The 24525-nt window shown below is 43.4% G+C and overlaps 8 protein-coding genes across 9 annotated transcripts; 5 read left to right on the top strand and 3 right to left on the bottom strand.

The window, feature by feature from the left end:
• Positions 1-219: 219 nt before the first annotated feature.
• Positions 220-1021, top strand: LOC131263300 (mitochondrial pyruvate carrier 2-like). Its single transcript, XM_058265477.1, has 3 exons — positions 220-363; positions 452-492; positions 610-1021. The coding sequence occupies exons 1-3, from the start codon at positions 279-281 to the stop codon at positions 850-852; spliced, it is 369 nt and encodes a 122-aa protein (XP_058121460.1). The 5' UTR covers positions 220-278; the 3' UTR covers positions 853-1021.
• A 1557-nt stretch (positions 1022-2578) lies between these two features.
• LOC131265714 (helix-loop-helix protein 1) lies at positions 2579-3010 on the top strand. The gene has a single exon (XM_058268017.1). The coding sequence runs from the start codon at positions 2579-2581 to the stop codon at positions 3008-3010; it is 432 nt and encodes a 143-aa protein (XP_058124000.1).
• Positions 3011-4432: 1422 nt separating this feature from the next.
• On the bottom strand, positions 4433-6100 carry LOC131262674 (uncharacterized). Its single transcript, XM_058264728.1, has 3 exons — positions 5767-6100; positions 5400-5693; positions 4433-5250 (listed from the first exon to the last, which is right to left on the bottom strand). Exons 1-3 carry the CDS (start codon positions 6098-6100, stop codon positions 4433-4435), a joined length of 1446 nt encoding a protein of 481 aa, XP_058120711.1.
• A 5424-nt stretch (positions 6101-11524) lies between these two features.
• LOC131264855 (uncharacterized) lies at positions 11525-12382 on the top strand. The gene is made up of 4 exons (XM_058267122.1): positions 11525-11655; positions 11724-11954; positions 12024-12105; positions 12245-12382. The coding sequence occupies exons 1-4, from the start codon at positions 11525-11527 to the stop codon at positions 12380-12382; spliced, it is 582 nt and encodes a 193-aa protein (XP_058123105.1).
• Positions 12383-12705: 323 nt separating this feature from the next.
• Positions 12706-13651, top strand: LOC131264854 (uncharacterized). Its single transcript, XM_058267120.1, has 5 exons — positions 12706-12976; positions 13061-13108; positions 13176-13269; positions 13335-13453; positions 13509-13651. Exons 1-5 carry the CDS (start codon positions 12706-12708, stop codon positions 13649-13651), a joined length of 675 nt encoding a protein of 224 aa, XP_058123103.1.
• Positions 13652-13992: 341 nt separating this feature from the next.
• LOC131266996 (protein arginine methyltransferase NDUFAF7 homolog, mitochondrial) lies at positions 13993-15666 on the top strand. Its single transcript, XM_058269716.1, has 4 exons — positions 13993-14363; positions 14425-15099; positions 15203-15382; positions 15455-15666. The coding sequence occupies exons 1-4, from the start codon at positions 13995-13997 to the stop codon at positions 15626-15628; spliced, it is 1398 nt and encodes a 465-aa protein (XP_058125699.1). The 5' UTR covers positions 13993-13994; the 3' UTR covers positions 15629-15666.
• An 18-nt stretch (positions 15667-15684) lies between these two features.
• LOC131266997 (arfaptin-2) lies at positions 15685-18789 on the bottom strand. 2 transcript variants are annotated; one of them, XM_058269717.1, is made up of 4 exons: positions 18696-18789; positions 17734-18624; positions 17555-17662; positions 15685-17478 (listed from the first exon to the last, which is right to left on the bottom strand). In XM_058269717.1, the coding sequence occupies exons 2-4, from the start codon at positions 18541-18543 to the stop codon at positions 17434-17436; spliced, it is 963 nt and encodes a 320-aa protein (XP_058125700.1). In that variant the 5' UTR covers positions 18544-18624; positions 18696-18789; the 3' UTR covers positions 15685-17433. The 2 variants fall into 2 exon arrangements, with proteins under 2 accessions (XP_058125700.1, XP_058125701.1); XM_058269718.1 differs by having other exon boundaries at positions 17734-18643; positions 18696-18758.
• Positions 18790-19562: 773 nt separating this feature from the next.
• Positions 19563-23938, bottom strand: LOC131264853 (mucin-2). The gene is made up of 3 exons (XM_058267119.1): positions 23835-23938; positions 20396-23762; positions 19563-20330 (listed from the first exon to the last, which is right to left on the bottom strand). Exons 1-3 carry the CDS (start codon positions 23936-23938, stop codon positions 19563-19565), a joined length of 4239 nt encoding a protein of 1412 aa, XP_058123102.1.
• Between the last annotated feature and the right edge of the window lie 587 nt (positions 23939-24525).

Genomic DNA, 24525 nt, shown 5'->3' with positions numbered 1-24525 from the left:
ACATAAACTAAAAAGAATCCAATAATGTTGTTTTAGACTTTTGATGCATTTATGGATTTTCATTAACAGAATAATTGATGAAATCCCAAATGAAACGTCCTTGCTGCAACTCAATCCATTTTGAAGTTTTCAACATGGTATTAAAAACCAGCGTGCTGGTTGTTTTGGTGAACCGTATGTTTAGAATGTTGATAATTATTTTTATTTCTCTGCGACAGCTCGTCCTGCTGCGTCGTATTGTGTGTTAGTTTCCTGATCTACCTCGAATAAATTTAATAATGTCCAGGATCTACCACGCCTTAGTGAACACTGCCGACAAGTTCGTGCCCGGAGCGCTCCAACCCCTGTGGAATCATGCTGCTGGTGAGTTTTGATTGGCAACATTAATTAGGTTTATATAACACCAATCATGAATCGTGCGTACTGTGAACTAAATATGATTTGATTGCAGGTCCCAAAACGGTGTTCTTCTGGGCCCCCGTGTTTAAATGGGTAAGTTCTTGGCACTGCCGCCAATGGAAAGGTAGAAACATTTCAACAATCGAACGAGTGCTGCAATGTTTACAAGACAAATTAGATACAGTGTATCGCTCGTAATGTTTGTTTTAGGGTTTGGTTGTTGCCGGACTCAGTGACCTTCGTCGATCCCCGGATCAGCTGTCAATTTCGCAGTCCGCCTCGTTGGCCGCGACGGGAATAATTTGGTCGCGGTATTCCCTGGTCATCATTCCCAAGAATTGGGGATTGTTTTCGGTGAACTTGTTCGTGGCCGGGACGCAGGTGCTGCAGCTGTACCGTGCCTGGGACTACTCGCGGAAAACCCAGAAAGCCGCTGTGGCGGCCCCCAAGTAGTGGAATTGACGAACAGGACGAGTAACTAATGTGAAAAATGTAGTAGTGTTTAAAAAATACTGCTGCACTTCGACCACTTCCTGTATACACTGTACGGTGCGGGTTTGTATATGCTGTTAATAGGACGTGTACAGTCTAAATAAATGCACAAGAGATTTTTTTTGTCGAACTAATGAGATTTAATTTTGTAGTAGCAATATTTGCATGATTTTGAAAGAAAAGTGCATTCAACATTACAGGACATTTCATTTAACGATACTGCTCTTCATTATCATTTTTAAATTAAATGCAAATTTTCGTTCAAAGTAATGCATAATGTCGAGAAACGTTTTTTTTTAACTTATTCAATATCAATTTTTAAAATGGTTCATTTTGACTTATGGAGAATTAAAAAAAAAATGGTATGATATTTTCTATTACCATCTCATTTCTATTCACACATAGAATCCACAGCATTCGCCATTTTCTAACAATTATCTAGTAATTTTTTCCGTACACTTGTGTTGAAGAAAGCAGGCAAATTACATTCTTTCTACAGGAAATTTTGTGTCTTTTTTTAATGTTTTCAGCATATAATACTGTTTTGATAAACTTCCTTGTTCTTTTTTAAACGGCGTTTAATGAATGTTAATGCATGTTTGAAGTATTTCTAAAATGTTTCTGACTGTATTGTTGGGATTAAAATGTAAAATTTTATCAATAGTCCACCTGAGCCCTCCAACATCTGCCTCCAGCTGCCAGTAGAGATGAAAAAACAATCTTAACATATGCTTCGAAAACTGTAGGCGTGGCTGAAAAGAGTTCGACCAATCACAGCGCAAGGATGCTGTATTTTCAAGATGGCTTTCAGGACGACTGCCGTAATCTGTGTCGATCGATGCTAGGGGTGCCACCAGCATCAAATCAGTTTGCATTTGAAACCCGGCCGGAGTGGATGGTTTTTGCGATTTAACTTTTCTGTAGTTCTCAAGTTGTGAAGCATAAAGAAAAAAGAATTGTACAAAGACTGTAATATAAAACCAGTTATTTCGGTCGTGTATGATATGTGGTAATTTGTCAGTGTATGTTATTAAAAACAAAACAGTGTAGACGCAATCGATTCAGAGCTGCTCTCAATAAATTGTACGTATTGGAAAATTATTGTCACAAAAACGGTGGTGATTGTTGAGTGAACATGCCTTTGAAATACAATATACAAAAAAAATGAGCATAAGCTTACATACCAAGTGGTGTAGAGAGCATTAACTTGGCAATCCAGATAAAATATTTGAATTTGGAAAAGTTTGAAAAATCTAAAGACAAGAATATTTCAATAAACCTTAAATTTATGTAAATACTGTTGCTTTTCGAAGAAAATTAATTTCAGCAAATGATTTACCGTCACTTCAGTTTGATATTTAATACTTTTCTAGTCTTACGTTTTTTGAAAAATCATTTATCAGAAAACTTTCTTTTATATTTAGTTTATTTGAAAATTTGATTTTGGTATAACTTTTTGTTAGTTAATCTCAATTTAGATAAAACAACTCAGGCCAAAACCATGGAAACATTAATTCACGGAAAACACTTTATTTTTGTCGATGGAGACGCCTAGTCGCTCATAATAATTTACAAATATAAATTGAGCAGAAAAAAAATTTGAAACATTGAAAAGTCATGTTTGAAAGGCCAATTTTGAGACCATTATAAACTGAGTGCATAATACCGCCCTCTTGTACCTTCGCAGATGGTTTATCAAATTAAAGACACAATGGAACTGTCGTCATGCTCGGTGGGTGTAAGAAAGCCACGGACAAAGAATCCGCCCATCTGTCCCACCCTCGAGCATCCCGGTGGCCAGCAACCAGTGTACGGCAATGGCACGGGCAATGGTCCGGCCAGAGTGCGCAAGCAACAACCAGACGGTTCTGCCACCGGAGCGCCGGAATTTTCCAGCCTATCGCGCGAAGAACGACGCCGTAGGCGCCGGGCAACGCTCAAGTACCGGACGGCGCACGCCACCCGCGAGCGAATTCGCGTCGAAGCATTCAACGTGGCGTTTTCTGAGCTGAGGAAGCTGCTACCGACGCTGCCGCCGGACAAGAAGCTGTCGAAAATAGAAATACTCAAGCTGGCAATCTGTTACATTTCCTACCTTAACCACGTGCTGGACGCTTGATTTGCTTATGTTATTTTCTTTGTAAGTATCAAATAAATAATCAATCGATTTAATCAATTACACTTGTTTTGATCATTTTTGATTCAAAGATTAACAGAATTCTATAGAAAGAAACGTTTCCATGTGTTTCATGTTGTATGATTGGAAATCATAGTTTTTTGCAAGAGTAAGAGATGTTATAATTTCTAACGAAAAACCTTCAACTCGACTGAATTTTCACATCTTCACGTAAATGATTTGTTAAGTCTTATGGTCTTCTGTTTATAACAAAGGTTCATATGTGCAAAAGGGCAATATATTTGTTAGTCATTTGAAATTTTTCGGTTTCCCATTTTTTTCTAACCTCATTACCTTAACCTACTGAAGGTAATCAGTTTGGAAGTATTAAAGGACAAATTTGTTTTACATTGAATCTAACAGATCTGCTGCAGAACGAAGATATTTCGTTGTTTTTTTGAAAATATTTCAATACTCTATTTAAATGAGGAAGTAGTGAAATCGACGTTTACACTCACATATTTTCTGGAAACACTTTAAAGTTTTTCGTTGCTTTCGAAAAAGTACCTGGTTGGACAATCAGCCCATGTTCTGTCGCTTACATTCTGTGCAGCAACATTATAACTACAAACGAAACTTAGCATTGATATTTGTGTGCCAAGTTAAAATAGAAGTTGGGAATAACTTTTGTTGAAACTATAACATTAGAGTGTAAAAGTTCTGAAATTTGTCGGTAGGATAGTAGTGAACAAAACGAAACAAACGAGCAAGATAAAATGTAAAATAATTCTACTAAGTAACAAACTCCCAAAAGGATGGAGAAATAGACCGTCGACATGTTTGTTGTGTAAAGTATGTCGAAGAAGTGACCAAAATTGTTCGATGCACAATTGACACCATCGAAAAGAGAAGATATGAGTAGAACATAGTGAAAGGTTTCCACAACCAATCATGGGTTCGTTGAATGCAGCATTCGAGGGGTTTTTTTTCCATAAATGTTTGATGCACCTACCCTGCAAGCCAAGCCAGTCGTGTGGTGAAACGCTTAAAACCAATATGCAATAAAAAAGGGAACCCTTTCCCTCGGACGACAGACAAACGGGGCTGCCCCGCCCGATGTGGACTAATATGCTGTAAATCATCACACTTACAAACCATATTGGCAAGAGTTCCCTCGAGAGAGCACCAAATATCCTCTTATGTTTTATTGCTTTTCCATATCTGACTATACAATATTCGCGCTATCCGAGGTGAAAATCGGCAAAAAGGAAAATCATTGACTAGTGGGTGTATTCGTGGCTTTGTGTGTATGCGTGTGTGTGTGTGTTCGTTAGTGTGTTCTATGGTTGAATGAAGAAATGCGTGGACGCGATGTCATGACGTTCGAATCATTGACGACAACATTGTCCTCCTCCTCAAGAAGGTTCACTGGTAGACCGTCTTCAGCAGTGGGTATTTCCGCTTCTCCATCGGCTTGTTGTACGCCTGCTGGTACACGCTGATCAGCCGCCAGTAGTCCGGATAGCCGGAGCCCTTCTTCCAGAACGCGAACGGCGGTGCCAGCGTGTCGATGACGTAGTTCTTCTTGGTGTACGGTTCCCGGGGAGGGATGTGCAGCAGCTTCTTGTAGTCGGCCGGCTTCCGGGCGGCATGGCCCGCGGGCCCACCGGTATCGAAGCTGCTCAGCGTACCGGACACGTTGCTCTGCGGAATGCCGGCCTTGAACGCGCACCGGTACTCCTGGTGGAAGTTGTACGGGAACTCCTCCGGCGCGAACTTGTGGCAAAAGCGTTCGATCTTCTCCGCATGCTTGACGGCCGCCTCGTGCAGCTGGCGTTCCATCGAGTTGGCACTGCCGGGCGGCAGGTGGCGGTGGTCCTTCTGGTGCTGGTGCTGGTGCTGGTGGTACTCGGCCAGTTCCTTCCCGTGCGATCCGTTCGAGCGTGCCGACGATCGTACCGCCGGCAGATTGTTGTTGTTGATCTCCATCGTTTCGTGTTCGGGATGCTGTTTCCGCTGCTGGTCGCGTCGCTCGCGGCCACTGCTGCCTTTGCGATGCTGCTGCTGGTGCTGGCGAGCGGCATTGGGAGACTTGGACGACCGGGCCGATCCGTTGCCGTTGTTGCCACACTTGCACCGGTTGCTGGTCGGACGCACCAAGCGCTTGTGCTGACGGATGACATCGCGGTCGAAGAAATCCTCCTCCCCGAGGGTGTTGGAAAACACCCCGCCGGCATGTACCACTACCGATGGGAGAGGACGCAACAAAAGGGGTTAGTGTTTGCTAGAAGGAATGGAATTTATTGTGTCCCTCTCCCCTGGGACCAATCCCGGGGATGGTACGTGATGTGCGGTGGTTTGTGGTTTTAGCGAATTTCCCGATTGCGCTTACCCGCGGGCAGATTCAACTCCTTCGCCGGTTCGACGACTTCGAAGATTGGCGGCGCCACCGACGGCTTCGACCCGTCCATGTACGTCTGGGCGTGCGGTTCGTGCTTGGTGCGGAACTCCCACCCGATGGCCAGATCCATCGCTCCAACCTTCTTCTTCACCCGCACACTGTCCGGCCGCTCGGGCGTCTCGAGGGCGCTCGGTACCTTCGGTATGACGCCGCACGTCTTCGGCCGGTACACCCGATATTTGGTGCACTTCGTTGGGCCCGCCTTGTAGTTCTTGCATCCAACACCTGGGAGGCGAAAGAAAACAAAATAAAATAAATAACGCAGGGTGCAAACAGGACCCGTCCCCGCACCACCTACCGGTTGCGTACGGGCCGACGCTCAGCTCCATGCCCGGGTTGGGAAAGCCGGCCGCCTGCGCTTTCCGAAATGCAATATCGATGACTGCATCCGGCAGCGGCTGGTGCTCGAGGTTTTCCTGGGCCATCTTCCGGGCCGTTTGAAAGTTGCAAATGGCCGGAATGAACTGCGACTTGGTGCCGGCGGACTGAGCGCCGAACGAACGGGGCTGCCGATGGTGCCCGGCGGCGTCGGCCCCGCCGTACGATGTTTCCGGCCGCGGACCTTCGCCCGATTCCAGCAGCTTCAGGTCGCGGAACCGGCTGATCATGTCGGGCGAGTGTGTTCCGTTCATCATTGGGACAAATTATTGAAATGACGAGCAACAGCAGAATTCTGTTGGAAAAGTAATTTATTTATTTATTTATTTTTATCTTCATTAAACACTTTGAGAAAAAAACATTTAATGAATTGATCATTCAAACACAAGAATTTGGTTGACAATTTTAATCTTTTATAGTTTCAACCGTTAATGATTTTTTAATTTTCATCGAACCGTACTTTTCAGTCGTAACGTGTCTGTTCACAACGTTCAATGATGAAATGTTGTTTTGATCGAGAATTTTGTAAGTTAATTAGGGTTTGCTATTCGATAGCATCAAGGCATAAGTTGAACATGGTTTGATCAATATTGATTGCACAACTCTTTTTTAATAGCTTAAATAGTTTCTACTCAAACCAACTTTTATTCAATTCTGCTGCTCTCTTTTTAGGTTTTACTCTTTGTTGGTATATTTATCTTTTTAGATGGCATTTTACTCTTTTTAGTTTATCTGTAATGAACCGTTTTATCCGAAGCTGTAGTTTCAAAATTACAAAATGATTATAGCCAGTGAAAAACTAGTTTTAGCTCAGAGCAACCCTCAATTGTAACATACTATGGATGGTTCGGTTTGATATGAACGAACATATTTGTTCTTATTTAATTCCTAAAATTATGGGCTGTTCATTAACACTTTCATTAGAAATGTACGGGCTCTATCAATTTAACCAAAATTTAATTCATTCATTTTATCAGTAAAACTAGTTTATCGTAAGGAATTACAATAACAAAGAAACAATCGGCAATTCGTAGACGTTCAACAACATCCGGGGGTTTTTCTTATCTTTATGTTACAGTAGAGTCAAGCCATGTATAAAATGCTGATTACAATAGCGAATAATTACATTACAATTGCATATTATTTCAATTCAAAAATTAAAAAAAAAAAATATTTTAATTTTTTTACTGACGTAAAAATGATTTATTTAGTCTTTTTTTATTATTTCAATCAACATTTGGTTGCGGCATGCTCAATTACTGACGGATCTCGTAGTGTAATAAAAAACCAGAACAGGCTGGGAAACATTGTCATCGACCCGTGTGATGTTTACCAAAATCATCAATTTTTAATGTAGTGCACGTGGCTGCCCAACGTTCTTCGGCAGGCTTTCTTTACAATCCGTCTTCGTTAATGTACCAAGCAAACCAAAAAACATGGTGTGAAAAGTTACACACTCGTTAACAACCGGTGGCAGATATAATTGTTGCAGAACAATTTTACGGATTAAATTCCATGGGCACGGTTTAATCCATCTTGTCCTAATTGCAGCCCCCAAGTTTTGGGCTATTCATCTCCATTTGGCCGTGCAGGATTTCCCATGCAAGGTGTTGATTATCGGAACCGAATTGAAACCCTTAGCCATCTTCCTACCGAGTGCGAACGATGCTCGTCGAGTGAGACGTCCCGAGATAATTGTAATTGAATGTTGTATCATATTTTCATCGACCGTTTCGCCACGCACTTGTCCGACGCCCCTAATGCTGGCCCTCGTCTCGCCCACCGACGTTTGACTTCCCACACTCGGCCGCTGTCAACACTTCGTCTTCGGCGCGTGCACTTGCTGCATAATTTACTTACGCCAAACAATTGGCGCACCCGTGACCATGACGGATCGGATGTGTCTCGGTTCGGTTACGCGGTTACCCAGATTAAACCGACCCTCGAGAGCTCTTCTCGTGGAAAAGGGAGAAAAAAAAAACCGCGACCGATCCTTGATCGACGTACCGGATCCCAACGACCGACCAATTACATTGTAATTATGGGGCGTTTGCATTCATAGCTCGTAGCTTTTCCGGGTGCATGCTTGCCGTGTTTAAATTCGAGCCTCTTCGGTCGCGCTTTTCCCGATTTCACACTTTACCGGGGCGTTTTCCACCCCTACGGATAAGGATAGCGAAGATGCGCTACCGGTTTTCCAAGTTAATCCCGAAATCAACACGTGTTTCAATTACCCTGGAGGGTGGTTTTGCTGGTAGGGAGTGTTCAAAAGGACACAACAATAGGGGAAATTCGTATAAAATAGTTTAGGGATTGTAGTGTAGAGAAGCATTCGGAGAACAGGGAAGTTGTTTGTCCTGGTCTTTGAGGGTTGCTTTAAAATATACCACGTTTGGGAAACGAAAAAAGAAGCAAATGGTATCTAGTAATAAAATTGTATCCACATGCATGAATAACCACTCTCACGCACTCTACTTTTAAATAAAAAAGTATCTCAAAAAAAGTATCTCAAATTTATCGAAGAACTGAGAAGATTCGGACAATCTTTGTTGATAGATGGGTAATTTTTCTTAAAAATGTTTTCTTAAAAGGTCCATATTTCTGATAACTTTCTACAACAGTAAGCATTATTTTATTCTTTCATCTTTTTCAGTTATAAATTTTAAAAATCATAAATATGACTTATTTAGAACACCCACAAATAAACATTTTTGATCCACTAAAGTGCTTCACTTCAATTCACACAGAATTTTTTGGTAAAGTTATGATGTAGCGAAGAAAATGAAGTGTACCTTAGTATAAAGAAACAATCTAACATGTTAAAAAGCTTACAATGGCCACAATATGTAACAATATGAGATATTCAATGCAAAAGTATAAATAACTAAACAGAAAAGAACCAATATTATTATTTAAAAAATCGCTGCATAGGACTCCAATTTGATTCTTTTAACCGGTGTTAGATCTCACCATCCTTGTATTCTATTATACTTGAGCATAAATATAGTGTTTAAAATAGTACAGGTACAAAAATCCTTTGCAAATAGCTCCCTTTGAAATCGATAACATCGAACACAACAGAGTACAATAAACACTTTTTCTTAACTGTCTTTTAGGAGTTCCTCGTTGCGTTCCGAATTTTCACCGAAGCACTTTTCGTACAACCCTTTTCCTGGTTTAAACTCACTTTAGGCACTCCGCAGCCTGTGCGGGTGTCTGTCTGGCTGTCTGTCTGTTTGTGTTCCTAAGCACACTTGATTTTCCCTGTTTTTTTGCCATCGTTGTTGCTTTTCCTGTTGTCTCTTCTGCTTGACACTGTTCCGGCTAGCCCGCAGCTGGGTCGCGCTGGCTCACGTACTTACGGCAAGGACTTTCTAGGGACACATGTGCACCAACCAAGCGACCACCCCGATCGAACCTGCCAAAATGGGATTTTACAATCTGTCTAGGGAACAATTTATCACTGCCGGATTTGGTGTCCCGCCCTCGTTGCGCCGTTGTAAATACGAAACAATTGGTTCACAGCGTTCCTCAACGTGCGCTTCCCGGTGGAAATTATTTGGCGGAAAATTACCATCATTACATTATGCGTTGCTGATCGTATTGCAGTACAATCGACACTATCGGCTCTTTTCCCCATAGGGGTGTGTGTCCAGTTTTCCGGACCGAATGGAAGGGTGGAGTGTCATCCGGTTCAGTTTAGTTTCCGGTAAATCACTTTTCGATTGCGACAAACGCCCCCGCGCGTCGATGTCCACTTCGGAATTAGTATTAGCGAAAATCGAATGTCCAGTACCTCCTCCGCAGCAGGAAAAATTACTTTACTTTTTTTTCATTTCCCATCTAGTTTCAGTTACACGCCACTTACCCTCCCCGTCGTAGAACCAATTCGGTGATCGGTGTGAAATACAATTAAATACTAAAGGCAGCAGGAAAGTGGCTGGCAGGAAATTTTTTTGTAGAAGAAAAATGGAAGATAGGTTAGAAATAAGCACCACTTCTTTTCCGATTCGGGTTCCTTTCCCTCCGATAGTACGGGTCGGAAAACTGTGCGTCACTGCGCCCTTTGCGAACACTGCAAAACACACCAAGCGCACGCCAAGCCCGCCAGGCGCGAACTGTTGTGTTATTTGGCAAATCACACAAAAATTGATTTTCCCCGCGGGAAGTGGTGCGTGCACGGCCTGTTGTGGAACGATAAACAATGCGCCGTTGCCGTGGGTTATGTGGGCGCTCTTCTCTGGTGCCCGTTGGACACAGACTTCGTTTGCTTCGGGTTTCCGCTTTTCACGCCCGTTTTCGTCCCCGAGCGACCCCTCGGGAGGGGTTGCCAGGATTGTTCCACCCACTCAAATCGGCATCCGAAATGCAACGAATACGTTCCAAAGACCCATTGTACCGTTGGTATTCTTGACCCGAGCGATCGGGCATTCCGTTGCCGTTCCAATGGTTTATGAGTTGTCCATTTCTACGAAAAGTCAACATTTTTTTGCTGCAACACTTTCCTGTGGTTAATTCAAGGCATAGGTGTGTTAATAGATAGGCTAAGAATTATGTCTGTATATAATATAAAACCTACCTATAGTTATAGACATAACTATAAAACCTACACAACTCAAACTAATCAACCCTGGTTTAACATAAATTAAAAAGAGACAAATAATGAATGGCACGATTATGAAAATCACCCCTAGATATCCTTTTATCCTTGTGTTTTCTCTTTCTAACTGTCGTAGATACACCCTCCCGATAAAATGCGGTGAATGTGTTAAAATCTATTAGCGCATCCAAACCCGGGAACAGTTTAAAGCGCCCTCGAATCGCAAGGGGAGTTCTCAAAACTAACCCCTCTTCAAAATTCCAAGGTTTGTGATACCGTTGGCCACTGGTGAGTGTGTCGGCACAGGGGAAAAGCTACATTCTCTAATATCCTACATTGGAGGGTGGATAAAAAATATGTTCAGTGGGTGGTACCAGTTTTGATTGAACACGATGTTTGTTTACATACATTTTATCCCATACGTTCGTAGGATTAAAAAAATGATAAATTATTCCTTTCAAATCCTGTAATTTTCCGATTCGATGGAACATATGTCTGATATTTTTGTTTGTAAAACAGGACTTCTTCGGGGTGGATGGTGTTTTAGGTCACTTTAAAACACTGTTATCTTAATTATGTACCATTTGACATTATTGGTATTACATGAAATTATGTAAAAGATTTCACTTTCACTTTTATTAGCTTTATTTAGCTTCTCTAAAGCACGAAGATGTTTTTCGATTCATATGAAGAAATTATACAACCCACACATGCGAGGATAGAAGGGTATCGCCATCAAAGTCAAACGGTGTTCAAAAATAAATATAATAATCAGTGATCACGTGAGGTTATTAAATGATATGTGTGACACGCTAATGCACTAACTCACTGCAGCATGATAGTTCATTCTATGACCATGATTTATTTTCAGATTTTCTTTCCCGGTGTGAGGTCAAAGTATTTGGCTCTGATGAAAAAATATCATTTTACCAGGAGCTGCAACAATTTATACATGAAAGTGAATCATGTGATTCGACCAAGATCTCAAAGAAACATATAAAAATTAAACTTTAGATGCAAGAAATTGTGGTAGTCAAGTTCTGAAAAAGGTGTTAAACGGAAGATCAATTAATACAAGATGAAAACGTACAAACTTGAAGGGAGTCTCAAGAACCGTATCCTGATTCGCTACCGTATGCGACAGGCGGTGGACAACAGCACTATCAACGGGATGAAGTATCTCGGAACCCGATGTAACCGCTACGGAAGGTGACTCACACCAGAGTGCAACATTAAATAGTAGTTTACTACATACTCTTGGTATTCCCTGTGGGCAGAAGCTTCTGGGTGCTGGTGTTGTGTGGATCGTTCGCCTCGATGGTGTTCATTCTGCTGTTCACGATCGACACCTTCGACGAAACGATCAGCGTCAGCCCGGACACATCATTCCTCCGGTGGAACAGCACCTTTCCGGCGATTTCGATCTGCTACTCGAAGGGGCGCACCGGGCAGATTTCCAACTTCCTGAAGGAACAGTGGATAGCGAGTAACTTTACGCCCGCCAAGAAGTAGGGAAATTATATTCTCCATCGGGAACAACATTTTCGTCCATTTATAGGATTTTTGTATTTTTGCAGTACAGCCTACTTGTGGCCCAAGTTGGCACAAACATACCTCTTTTTGAACCCCAACACTAACCTGGACAACGATATTACGTCGGTATGCGTTGGCTTAAACAGGACATGCAATCTTAATTTGGCAATTTTAAAGACTATGGTTGGAATATTTTCTTTTTCGCTCATTAACATGTGTAATAGTTCCAAGTAAAGCTCGATTTTTTCCTTTCATTGATTCATAGTTTTTTCCAACTGATTGTAAAGAGGTACTGTTCGATGTGAAGGTCGGCGGTGTGAAGTACGATTGTGATCGCATCTTTAATTACACTCTAACGGAAATGGGGAATTGTTTTACGGCAAACAGCATTCACGATCAGTGAGTACGAATGTGATACATTTTTATGATCATGAAGCAAGAAAACCCTAACATTTCACTATCAGTGACTTGCAGTTTGACCGGTTACCGCTCAAGTATAACTTTTGGACTCGTAAAAGACGTTTGGAGTTCCAATATCGGAATATCGATGTTATCAATTACATGGTACGCATTTATTAGTGTTTTCCAAGTTTTTTGTGCAATGTTTTAGACTGTTTGAAGTGTATAATTATCGCGTTTTCTAACATTGGTTTTCAGATGTACATTCACAGTCCGGAAGACTATCCCAATTTTGTCGAACCTTTCTATATACTTAGAAAGTCGGGCATGGTATCTCACTTTATGCTACAGGTATCGCTTCTTATTTTTATCATAAATTCAAAATCCTGCATCGAGCGTGTTGGACCATTTCAGATCAAAGAAACCTACAACCAACCTGAAGTTCGGGATGAACCGATCGAGAAGCGAATGTGTAGATTTCCCGACGAACCAATTCCTCCCGCGCGGGCGTACAGTTTTTCCCATTGCTTTCAGTACAATCGCATCCAGCTGGAGCTGCAAGCGTGCAACTGCACCATCCCTACGTCACCTAAAGAATGTAGGGTTTGGTTAGATACAAGGAAAGGAAGACTTAAAAATTGGTTGATTTTAACATACCTTGTTAAACCACTTTGTTTTGTAGATGAACACTTGTACTGTGACATTAAAGGATTACTATGTATCAACGATGGTAAGTTAGTGAGACTATAGAGTGAGAACGGCATAAACCAACCATATTCTATATCTTTTTTGAGTAGCAAACGTAAAATATCGAACAAAGCACGTTCACACTGTGCATAAAGATAGATCCTGCATGCAAGCCTGCCAGGCACTAGAAACGCTTGTGATTGGGTAAGTAAAAAAAAATATAACGATCCTCGGGATACTGAATGACGATGCCGCTTTGGTTGGTTAAGGGAAACGTATAATCCAACACCATCGAATTCCGATCCGGGAAAGGTAATTTTGGAAGTCCTAAATGTGCCCGTTTTCCGCTATCAAAGACGGGTCATACGGAATAAGATTGATTTTGCAGGTAAGCCATCATTAGACAATGTCTGTATTGTCCGCTAACTTTACCTTCCTCACAGTCTCTTTGGGTGGTATAGGTGGACTATTTTTTGGAGCATCTGTAATAAGCCTCATCGAGCTTGTATATTCGATGTTGTTTAAACCGTACCATCTCAAAGTGAAAGTTTCAATTCCACAATTTAGAGCAAGACCAGTGTGGTAGACATTTTTCAACATCTGATGTTATGAAGCATGCGGTGTCTATTGTCTAAATTCTAAAAAAATAATCAGTGTTAAAATAAATGAAAAATGAAAAAAAAACCATTTTATGAAAAGTACATATTTATGGATATCACACAAAATTCGCAAAATAATAAGTGCATGCTTCTAAAATGCTTGAATCAATCTATTATGATGTAGGTAATGTTGTAAGTTATGTATACCAATCAACGGTCGATGCAACGTGTTGCATTTAAATTCAACCGCGAAAGGGACTGATGACATCGATGACAACCATAGCTGTCAAGCCAGATTTTTTAAATAAAAACAAAAAACATAGTGAAAAAATGAACACAATACTCGGTAAATCTTGCAACTCTAGGTTTTTAAAACTATTATTAACACAAGCATCGTCTAACGTGTTACGCGTTTCCAATCGGACGCAATGCTACAAACCGGTAAGCAGGAGGGCGATAGCAGAAATCAAAAATCTGCGACGGGATCTACCCAGTGAAAGCAACAATGGAGCTGACCGGCGTACACTTGCGGAAACTTTGCATGCGCGGATACGTGCGACGGGACCAATAACGGTTGCCACCTATATGAGGGAAGTTCTACTCAATCCGTCGGCCGGATACTACAGCACGAAGGACCAAGTGTTCGGTAGCAGCGGTGATTTCATCACAGCTCCAGAAGTTGGACAAATCTTTGGGGAGGTAAGTACATGACACGATGGACCTTTGTAGTGGCTATTAATAAACTTGTTTTCATTTAAAGCTAATTGCCGTCTGGTGTATAAATGAGCTGCAAAAGTTTAACTACGATGGCGAAATACAACTCGTTGAGCTTGGCCCCGGAAAGGGCACGTTAATGCAAGACATGCTCCGTGTCCTCGAGCGGTTCGGACTCTCGAAAGACCGGCTGAGTGTCCATTTGGTAGAAATGAGTCCACACTTGCAACGGATGCAAGGTGAACGTCTTTGCGACGGGAAGGTGCATCGTACCACCGTGGATCAACATGAGTCACACGTGCAGCAAGGCTTGACCAGTGCCGGTGTTGGCGTTCGATGGTACACCGATATCGTGGAGGTACCGAAAAAATTCTCCATCGTTATTGCGAACGAGTTTTTCGATGCCCTACCGGTGCATATATTTTGCAAAGAATCCACCGAAGCTGGATCAGCATGGAAGGAAGTTTTAGTCGACATCGACGCCAAACAAACGGGACCTGCCTTCCGGTTCATTCAGTCGAGCAAAGCGACTCCCTACTCGGTGGTGTTTGGAAAACGATTCAATGAAAATGAATCGCTGTTGCAAGAGCGGAACCGTGTGGAAGTTTCCTTCGAAGTAGAACAATTCGCCCAAAGTTTAGCAACGCGATTCGACGCCTATGGAGGGTTTGGTCTGGTCATCGATTACGGCCACGAGGGAAACAAAATGGACACATTTAGAGTATGATATTATCGGTTGTTCTGCGAAAAAATGAAACACACTCATTTCGGTAAAATCCCAAATGAATCTAACATTCTAATTTTTTCTGCACATCTTTCCTCAGTCTTTCAAGCAACATAAGCTACACGATCCACTTCAGGATCCGGGAAGCGCTGATCTGACCGTAGATGTGGATTTTGCATTTTTGAAACATTTTCTAGAACAAGATGAAAAAGCCTTCACACTCGGTCCTGTGGGACAAGGTGCGTTTCTCGAAGCAATGCAGGGCTCGGAACGATTGAAGGTAATTAAAAAACATAAAAGCTACGTATCGAATGAAATTGGCTAACATTACTTCTTTTTCATCTCCTTTCAGAGCTTGTTGAATGTTACAACTGATGATAAATACCGCCAAATATTAAAAGATGGTTACGATGTACTAACAAACCCAGAAAAAATGGGGGAACGCTTCAAGCTGTTGTCAATTTTCCCTGCTTCTTTGAAAAATCACCTTTTAACCTCGAACAAAGTTGTAGGGTTTGAAAAGTAATCCGTACGGAATAGCAAAATAAAAACAGAAGAATACAAAAACTTTACACTTTTAAGTACTGATTTCAATGTTATTATTATTTTCGAGAAGCTATTCACGTTACATTTGAATACACGGAAAACTAAAACCTCTTTCCTATCGATTTTCCACCGATTCGCCTATCCTATCGTTAATCTCATATACACAATCACCATATTCATGCTTTCTGTTAATTCATGCTGCTCTTTAACACACCATGCCATACTTTTCCGCGTGTAATGTGTGCTGTTGTGTCCCTATTGCCTCTTCCTTGTTTATGCTTCCACCGGTGGTTGTGATCCTCCACAGAGTGTACGAGTGTTATTTTTGGTGTGATTGTGGCGTTTACTACCAACTATTTTACGTGATTCGTGTGCGGTCAAGGTGCTTATATATTCCGTAACTATACCTAGTCCAAATCGTCAACGATTCGACCGCAACTGTGAACAGATGGGTGTCCATTTATGTGACCGCTAAATCTCGCAAAAGCCTGAACCCGAGAAACACACACGCACACGTCATTCGTGCCAAATACCCGCTTTCTTATGCGACAAAAATGTTGAAAGAAAACCAAAATGTGAAATGATCAGATGTATGCATGACTTCGAATCAGTATTTCAATTTTAAGAACATAAAAATATTATAATTAGGTGCGAGCATAGCCATAACTTTGTATGAATTAGATTATGAGTAAACACAGCAGATTCTTCATTTTGAATGTAAAACTAAATCGAAGTTATGAAACCATATGACTAGGTTACAGAAATCTAAGAGCATTTTGAGCGTGAGTACAACACATTCAACTGGGTTAGAACATATTTCGTCGGTTTAAATGGCATAAACACTTTTCATTTTTCTTAGAGAGCGCAATAAAGCAAAAAGCAAATATTAAATACAAATGACTAAGTTTTCAAATTAACGAAATCGACTTGTGCCACGACTTATTACTAAACAATAGCTATAGAATATATAATTATTCTGGCATCACTTCTAAGAACGAGATTTGTTTTGTAAGGAAATCGAGGGTAAAATCCCAAATGAAGCCCACCCAGCCGAAATCGCTGTTGTGGCTACACCATTTGTGAGCGGATGCACCGTAAAGGTATGCAATTGGTGAAACGTGCCGTTGTGTGAACCGTTTGAATTGAATTCTCGTTAAATTAAAGATGATGATTATACTGGAAAGGATGTACAACATAAACTCCCTCATGCATTACTTACATGAGTGTATCAAAATTCGGCTACGCCATCAACCTAGGGGTGCGGTATGAGGGGGGCCCACGGGCCCCCCTTATTTCACAAATTTATAACAAACTCCCTTTTTCGGTAGACCTAGCGCAGTCCGCTCGCTGCGCTCGCTGCGGGCGCGCCGCCGTTTCAAACTCATTTCTTCAGTCCAACTCATTGGTTTATGATCTCCATCTTGCTCAGTTTTACCGATTAGTTCAAGTCATTACAGTTTCTAACGGAAATTCAACTGTTCAAATATTCAAACTTAATTGATGTGCCACCTATTGCATACTTTCAGGCGCACATGTGGAAAAAATGACGACGATGCGGCGACGGGGGGGCTTCATTTGGGATTATACCAAATCGAGAATACATTTTTGTGACACGTGATAAAGACGTGACCAAATAAAATGGAATCAATGGTTCGTTATAATCATCAGTGGGTTGCATACATCTGATTCTTTCCCACCGCAAAGCCAAAATCACATTCAGTTCATTAACCTCAAATGACAATGATTCATGCGTCTGCATGGGACGTTATATGATGGAGTGTTTTTCTATTGCTCCAACCACGAGCTCGTTACCGAGTTGGGACTCTTCAGCTGTAGAGGAGATGAAATTGAAAAAAAATTAAGTAAAACCAGTATGAAATTCCCAATCCATCTTAACGATGCTTACACTAATGTTGAACTGCTGTAACGTCTTCTCCAACCCGTTCGCGTTCCCAGCAAAATACGCTGCTATGGCGTTATGGAAGAGCAGCAATTGTTTGTGCATCACTTTGATCTAAAAACATACGAGAGGGTTATCGTCTGTATTGCGTTCATAACTGCAGCCGTTTTCCAGCATCAACCTACCCGATTTTCTTCCAAAAATTGCATTTTCACCACTATATCCGAGCGAAGCTTCTCGTACTGTTCCTTGCATTTCTCGTACTTCTTCTGTACCTCATCGTTGGAGTACTTCTGCTGCGGTTCACTGCCGCTGGTTCGCTGCTGCTCCAAATCGACCCGGTATGCATCGTACTCGACGCGCGCCAGCTCGTACTGTCGAATCGTTAGCAGCGTATCCTCGATCGTCTTGTTGCACAGCGTATTGATGGACGATATGAAAAAGTTCAACGCGTTCAGCAACAGCTCGCCGTTCTTCGTCAAAATGCGCTGTGTTTCGGCGTTCCTAAGAAACTCCTCCTGCAGTTCCGGACTCTTCTGGGCCAGATCGGCGAACGTTTCTGATAGCAGGCTCTGCGTTTGCATGCAGTTATAAAAGTGCGACGTGAAAGCACGCGATAAGCGCAGTATGCTGAGATACTTCTTCTGCGTCTCCTTTAGCTGATCGATCTGGGCCTCGAGCTCCAGGTCGACCGTGCGCGTCGATTTGCCAAGCTTCTCAAGCATTATCTGTTTGGTGCACTTGTACGTGGTAATGCTCCAGTTGCGGAACGTATCGAGCTTCGACGAGCCGTTCTTGATGTACGCTGATTCATCCTCCAGGCTGATCGACGTCGGTGACGAAAGACTGTGGTTGCTAACGTTCCGCAGGGTCAGCGTAGTCGAGTGCTTGATAGTTTGCTGCTCGGAGCCCGTGTGCACCACATCGGTACTGTCGTTCATGGACGGAGTGTTTTTTAGCATTTCGTGTATACTTTTCTCGTTCGTTTTGTTCATCGCGAAAATTCTGTTTCCGCAACTGGTTCCTGGATGTGCACGGTGCAAAGAATCGAAAACAAACGGCTACCACTGCTGCGACTGCATGCAACCAGATAGGCTGCTGTTAATTCAATTGCACTGGTTCTTCCAAAGCGTACTTTGCTACTCACCCGAGCTGTGAAATTACTATGTTTTCGTGGACAAAATGTAGATAAACTAGCGACAGTTTTTCCGTTTTTGTGTATACTTCGCGACAAATGACATTCTTCTTTCTGTCATTCCTCGCCACGTCTAGTGTTGGCAGAATTCGGGATTCGGAAGACTCAATCCCTGCACGATGCTCTCGGATTGGATCCCGGTTAACAAGCTCCTGTCAAATTTAATTCGATTTTATGCATTTGGGACTTGATGTGATATGATTTAGTATGGATTTACTATAGACTAAATTTGATTTGAAGTTAGCAAATTAGATTGAGATTTGCTCGGAATCGTTTTGAACTCGATTTGCCTCGATTCCTAGATCGCACCGCGCCTGCGCTCCAACCAAGGTTACTGAGACGAAGCAATACTACCTTCCTAACCAAGTATTGCTTCGCTCAAGTCACCTTGCTCAAGACAAAAATTTGAATTACGAAGCGGATCACGAATTCGTATTAATACCGTGCAGCATGGCAACTTAGGCTTTATTCTTTGTCGTATCCATTATTTTTGATATTATAAGGTTCACGGATGGTTGCACATATATTTCAACATTTCAAATTACCTTTACATTTCTTCTTCTCGGCGTAACGACCACTTGGTCATGCCTGCCCGTTAAGGGCTTACGAGACTTGTTTCCCTGTTGTACGTGGATAGTCAGTCCTGTCGTACAGGGGAGGGTCCGATCTCGGTTGGGATTCGAACCCACGCCGTCGAGGTGGTGAGCCCCGGCGCTCATGGGCCGATTTTCTAACCGGCACCTTTACATTTGCATGTATCCAATCAAGGAGGGCCAAAAAGTACATAGAACCGAATTAGTATAAATTAATTCTTAATGTTTATTTGTCACTGTTATTTCCTACAAACCGTCCCATGTACAAAACCAATCCAGTTGGATTATGTCTCACCAAGTACAAAAACGGAGTGTCGAACGTAAGCTTACTTTCTTGAGCACGTGGTGCACCGGCTGCAGAGCGATCTCGATACAGAATCTTACGCCGATTACGCCTCACCAATTTGTCCGATGATGCACTGGCCAGTAATTGATCTACCGATGGATTCCTAACCAAATTGGTAGAAAAGCTACGGAAAGGTGGAGCGCCCCGCCCGGTCCCAGCCTCACTGGCACAGAGTGCAAACGAGTCCGTCTGAACGGTTTCCGAAAGGTGCAGGTTGGAAACGGCGGAATCTTGCAGTCCATTAAAGTTGGCCACGTTCGGTTGGAACAAATTTTGCAGCCCGAGCTGCTGTATGCTACGGCTCATGTTATACATGGTGGTCTGGGTAAAGTAGGGCAACTGTACCTCCGCGTACGCCGTCCGGACCGTTTCATCGGGGAACAGTTTAAGCACGGCCGACACGCTCTGCGTGCGGATGTGGGTTTCGAGATCCGTCAGACCACCGGGGGTGGATGGTTTCAGGAAAAATACAGACACATTGCTAGTAGCTCCCGGCAGGGACAGAACAGTTGCATCGAGGGTATTGGAAAAGCCCGTAGAAAATCCGGAGCGGAAGGAAACACTGGGGATGGTGATAGTGCTGTCGGCACTGGCTGTCGATTGCTTGAAGTTCATCACACCATACGTTGTAGCGTCGTTACAATCGTGCTGTGAATTATATTCAAAATATAATGATAATATGTTAACCCACAACCAGTGTAATTTAAACCTACCCGATAACGGTTTCTGCTGATGGACACCAACGGTGAGCGCAGATGCTTGAGGGTGCCCACATAATCTCGAGGGAAATCGCCACTCAAATGCTTCAGTAACGTGTCCTTTTGCTGAAAATCGACCGTTTCTGCAACGGCGGAATATATCTCCTGAATGCGTGCCTTGAAAAACCGTTGTAAACCTCCGCGAGTCTTGTCACTCAGTAGTGTACGTGAAAAGAACGATCCTCGCTGTTCCTCGACACCCGGAATCGTCGAACGGCGCAAGGGTTTCGGTTTTAAGTCGTCTACGATCGACTTGAAAAATAGATGCGGATTAAAGGATGTCATTTCGTCCAGCCCAATCACGCCGTTGATACTTTCCGCCGACGCACCACGTGTACCGAGAAACAGCATCGAGAGTGTGGTGATCGTTGCGAACGGCGAATAAACTAGACTTCGGCCTTCCAACGACCGCTCACCCGCCGACGAACCGGTCAGGTAATCGTACACATTCGTGCCCAAGTTGCCACAAATCGATAGGAAGCGCAATAGTTCCGTTTCCTCCTCATCGACGACCGTTTTTAGCTCCAGTTGCGATCCTTCCTGAGGCTCTACGCCACTGTTGATCCGATTATTATTGTTATTATTACCATTGGCCATCGTAAGCATTTCACCAAGCTTCATGAATGAGGCAACCGTTTCGTTCAGCAGTGATTGTGTTGTCAAAGACTGTGGTGGGCGATTTGGTGGATCTTCCCGTTGCTCTACCTCGGCCTCGCCTTCATTGGAAATGATTGGTTTGAGCGGTCGTGTCTGTGGGAATTTAAGCACCGACGCTACCGTCGCCGTTCGGTCAACGTAATCGGTCATATTTAAATCAGCAGGATAGTTGGAAAGTGGGTTAAATTTGGTGAGATTCATCGAGTAAGTTTCGTCGCTTGGCAGGTTGGCAAATTTGCTTAGGAACTTCTCGATCGTTTCCATTATGTTGGTGTTGAAGTTTAGCCCGCTGGATGATGGTTCTTTTTCAACAGCTATAGCTGGAGCGGATGTTTTCAGTACCACTTTTGATGTCGTTGGAATGGCCGTAGAAGTCGTCCTCGCCGTAGTAGTTGTAGTAGTTGTAGTAGAAGTTGTTGTTGTTACGGGTGTTGTAGAAGTGATTGGCACAACGGCAACGGTGGTTTTCCTTTCCGGTGCCCGAGAAACTGTACTAGGTACCTCTTCCGTCGTTGTCACGATCTCTGTGGTAGTAGCAAGGAGCGAATTTTCACCACTGACCAACGAACCCTGGCCAAGCGATTGAATAATCGCATTAATGGAGCTTTGCGCGTCCGTGTCATAGTTTAACCCGGCCATGTCCATCGGATATGATTGTTCCTCCTCAGAAATTTCCGACTCTGACTCATCGCTTGCGTTGCTATCATCGTTGATCGACTGCAGTGATTCAATGATCTTGTGAATGGCATGTTGCGCATCGGACGGTATAGTGGAACTGTCCAATACCGTCGTAGCACTGCCCGAAAAATCTGATTCCGTTTGCGACGGTTTGTACGTCACATCGGTTCCGATGGCCGTTGTTTCACGATCCAATTGAACTTCAGTACTCTGTTGTACCTCTCCGGACTCTTCGCTACCGTAACCCGTAGAGTCCTCGAATGTCGATGCATCCGTTTCCACGGATGTTGTCGTCGGTATTGTCTCCTCCAAAGCAATTGTTTCGACAGTTGTTACCTCCGGGAGTGTAGCGGGCTTTGCGTAAGATGTTGTGAGTTTTTTCTCCGGTTCAACACCGGCCGACCCTTGATTGGTAACGTAGTGCGCCACAAGATCGTTGGGCAGCGTGCTTGATGAAGGTGTCGTGATTTCTTCACTGTCGGTATTCAATACCATTCCCACCAGGTCCTTAAGTGCCTCGAAAGCTCCCAACGGTGAAGGTGTTGGCGGAGCTTTAGTCGTAGATGAAACAACTTCGTACTTCGTTGGCAGAGGTGTGCTTGGCGAAACACTTGGTTTAGATGCCACCGTGGTCGAAACCTTACCACTTTCTGTCGTTATTACAATAGAAGAAGTTGGCTTCGTTGCAACGCTGACCGTTGAAGACTGCACTATCGTTGCGGGTGTTTTCAGCCCAACGGTTGATCCAACGCTTGATTTGACTTCCGTGTATCGAGTGGCTTCACTGGACTGTTCATACCCCGATTTTTCGGAGGAGTCTTCTGTCGAGTACTCCATCGAGCTTCCGTTTGTCGCTTCCTCCGAGCGAAGCGTAGAGTAATCCCCAGACTGTTCGGATGACTTTTCCGTCGAACTGGACTCAGCAGGACTCGTGGGAAGAGGTTTGTTCGTTGCCTTAATGATAATCTTTTCGGTAGGCCGTCCCGTAGTGGTGGTGGTGGTGGTGGTGGTGGTGGTACTAGTAGTAACAGTGGACGCTTCCGTTATCTTGAGTTTTTCCGTAGTGGGCTTGACAGTGGTCGTTGATCTTTCGGCTTGTTTCAATATGGGTGTCTCCGTAGGTCGCACAGTGGTCGTTGTAGTTGACTGCCGCTCTGTGGACAGTTTCTGAACCGATTCGACGGTTGTTTTTTGGGTCGTTGATTGCTCCGTTGTGGGTCTAACGGTCGAACGGATGGTAGTTCGTTCTGTGCTTTTAGCTGTCGTTGATGCTGGTGTGGTCAGGCGCACTTTTGGTTGTTCGGTTGTTGATCTTACCGGTGACTCCGTTGTAGGCTGTACCTTTTCCGTGGTCGTTCGAATCGTTGAACTTTCCGTTGATCGCATTGTCGACGGCTCAGTCGTTCGTTCGGTGGAACTTATCGTTGGTCTTATCGTTGTACGCTCCGTCGTCCTTACCGTCTCAAATTTTATAGTGCTCTCCGTCGGACGGGTCGTTGTAGTCTTCGACGTCCAACGTTTGGTCGTGCTTTCGGTCGGTTGTTCCTTGACCCGTACAGTTGTTTGCTCCGTTGGGCGACGCGTCGTCACCTCCGGGGATTCTTCGGTCGACTTATCTTGCGTGTACTCTACCGAGCTTCCATCGGACGCTTCATCCTGGTCGTTGATCATTTCCGAGATCGGGAGCTCGGCGGCCGAATTGTGATGGTCGGAGGAGCTGTCCTGACTATGCATCAAGTTAAGCTCGTTGTTTAGCACATTGCGCACGTTGGAAACGACACTGGACACGATGCGATCGTTGTTGTTGGTGTTCTCCATCAGCTTGAACCCACTATTGTCGCTACCGGCAACGATACTCTGAATTTCCTTGAACGTCATGATCCGTTTAACCACCTTCCCCTTATCGTCCAGCGTGAAAAACTCGTATCGATCAGGATTGAGTAAATTAATTGGACTTGCTATTAATCGCTGATCATGATGACCGAGCCTGCAGAACGAATACAAACATGTGAGTCACCAAAAAAAAATCCTTCCACCGAAGGGCATTAGAGATATTTACTGATTTTTTATGCAGTTTTTGCAACCTCCAGGGCCACGTTTGGCGCCGTTCGCCAGTGCGACGATGGCAAACAAAGCAAACAGTAGCCACCGTTCGCCAACCATTTTCCACCGATCTGTGTGGGATCTGAGCGTACGCGATTCAGCGGATGCACTCAGAAAGAAAGCTGAGAATATACATTAAAATAAAAGAACAACAAACCAAGGCTTTTAAAATATTGACACACGCGGAATTTTTCCTTCAATAAACTTTCACCTCACCTTCTTTCCACCTTCAGCTTTACTTGTGTTAAAGAGTCACGTTTTTTTGTTTGCGTTTGGTGCTTGTGCCCTGGAAAGAGGAACAAATAATTTGCAATCCAGGGTTGCTTCCTCCAGCCGATAGAGATATAGAAATTTAAATTGCACTCTCCCGCGTTTGATTTAACCCCGGTCGCAGTCCACCACTACCCGGTGTACACGGAAGGAAAACATTAAATTAAAAACATTTAAAGACAATCATCAGCAACGGTAAAAAAAATAATTCCACCAAGTAATTGCCACTAATGGCCTTACGGACGCGAGATGCGAATGTGAAGAAGCGCTCGCTGTGCGCAAAGGCTAAAAAAATAGAAAAACCGTTAAACGCAAACCGTCGTCGCCTGCAAGAGTAGAATCCTCCGGGCGTGGGTCATCGGTTTTCCGGTTTCCGC

The sequence above is a fragment of the Anopheles coustani genome, chromosome 2, assembly GCF_943734705.1.
Source record: "Anopheles coustani chromosome 2, idAnoCousDA_361_x.2, whole genome shotgun sequence".
NCBI lineage: Eukaryota > Metazoa > Arthropoda > Insecta > Diptera > Culicidae > Anopheles > Anopheles coustani.
Note: the sequence above shows the minus strand (reverse complement) of the source record. Positions and strands in the feature narration are given on the sequence as shown.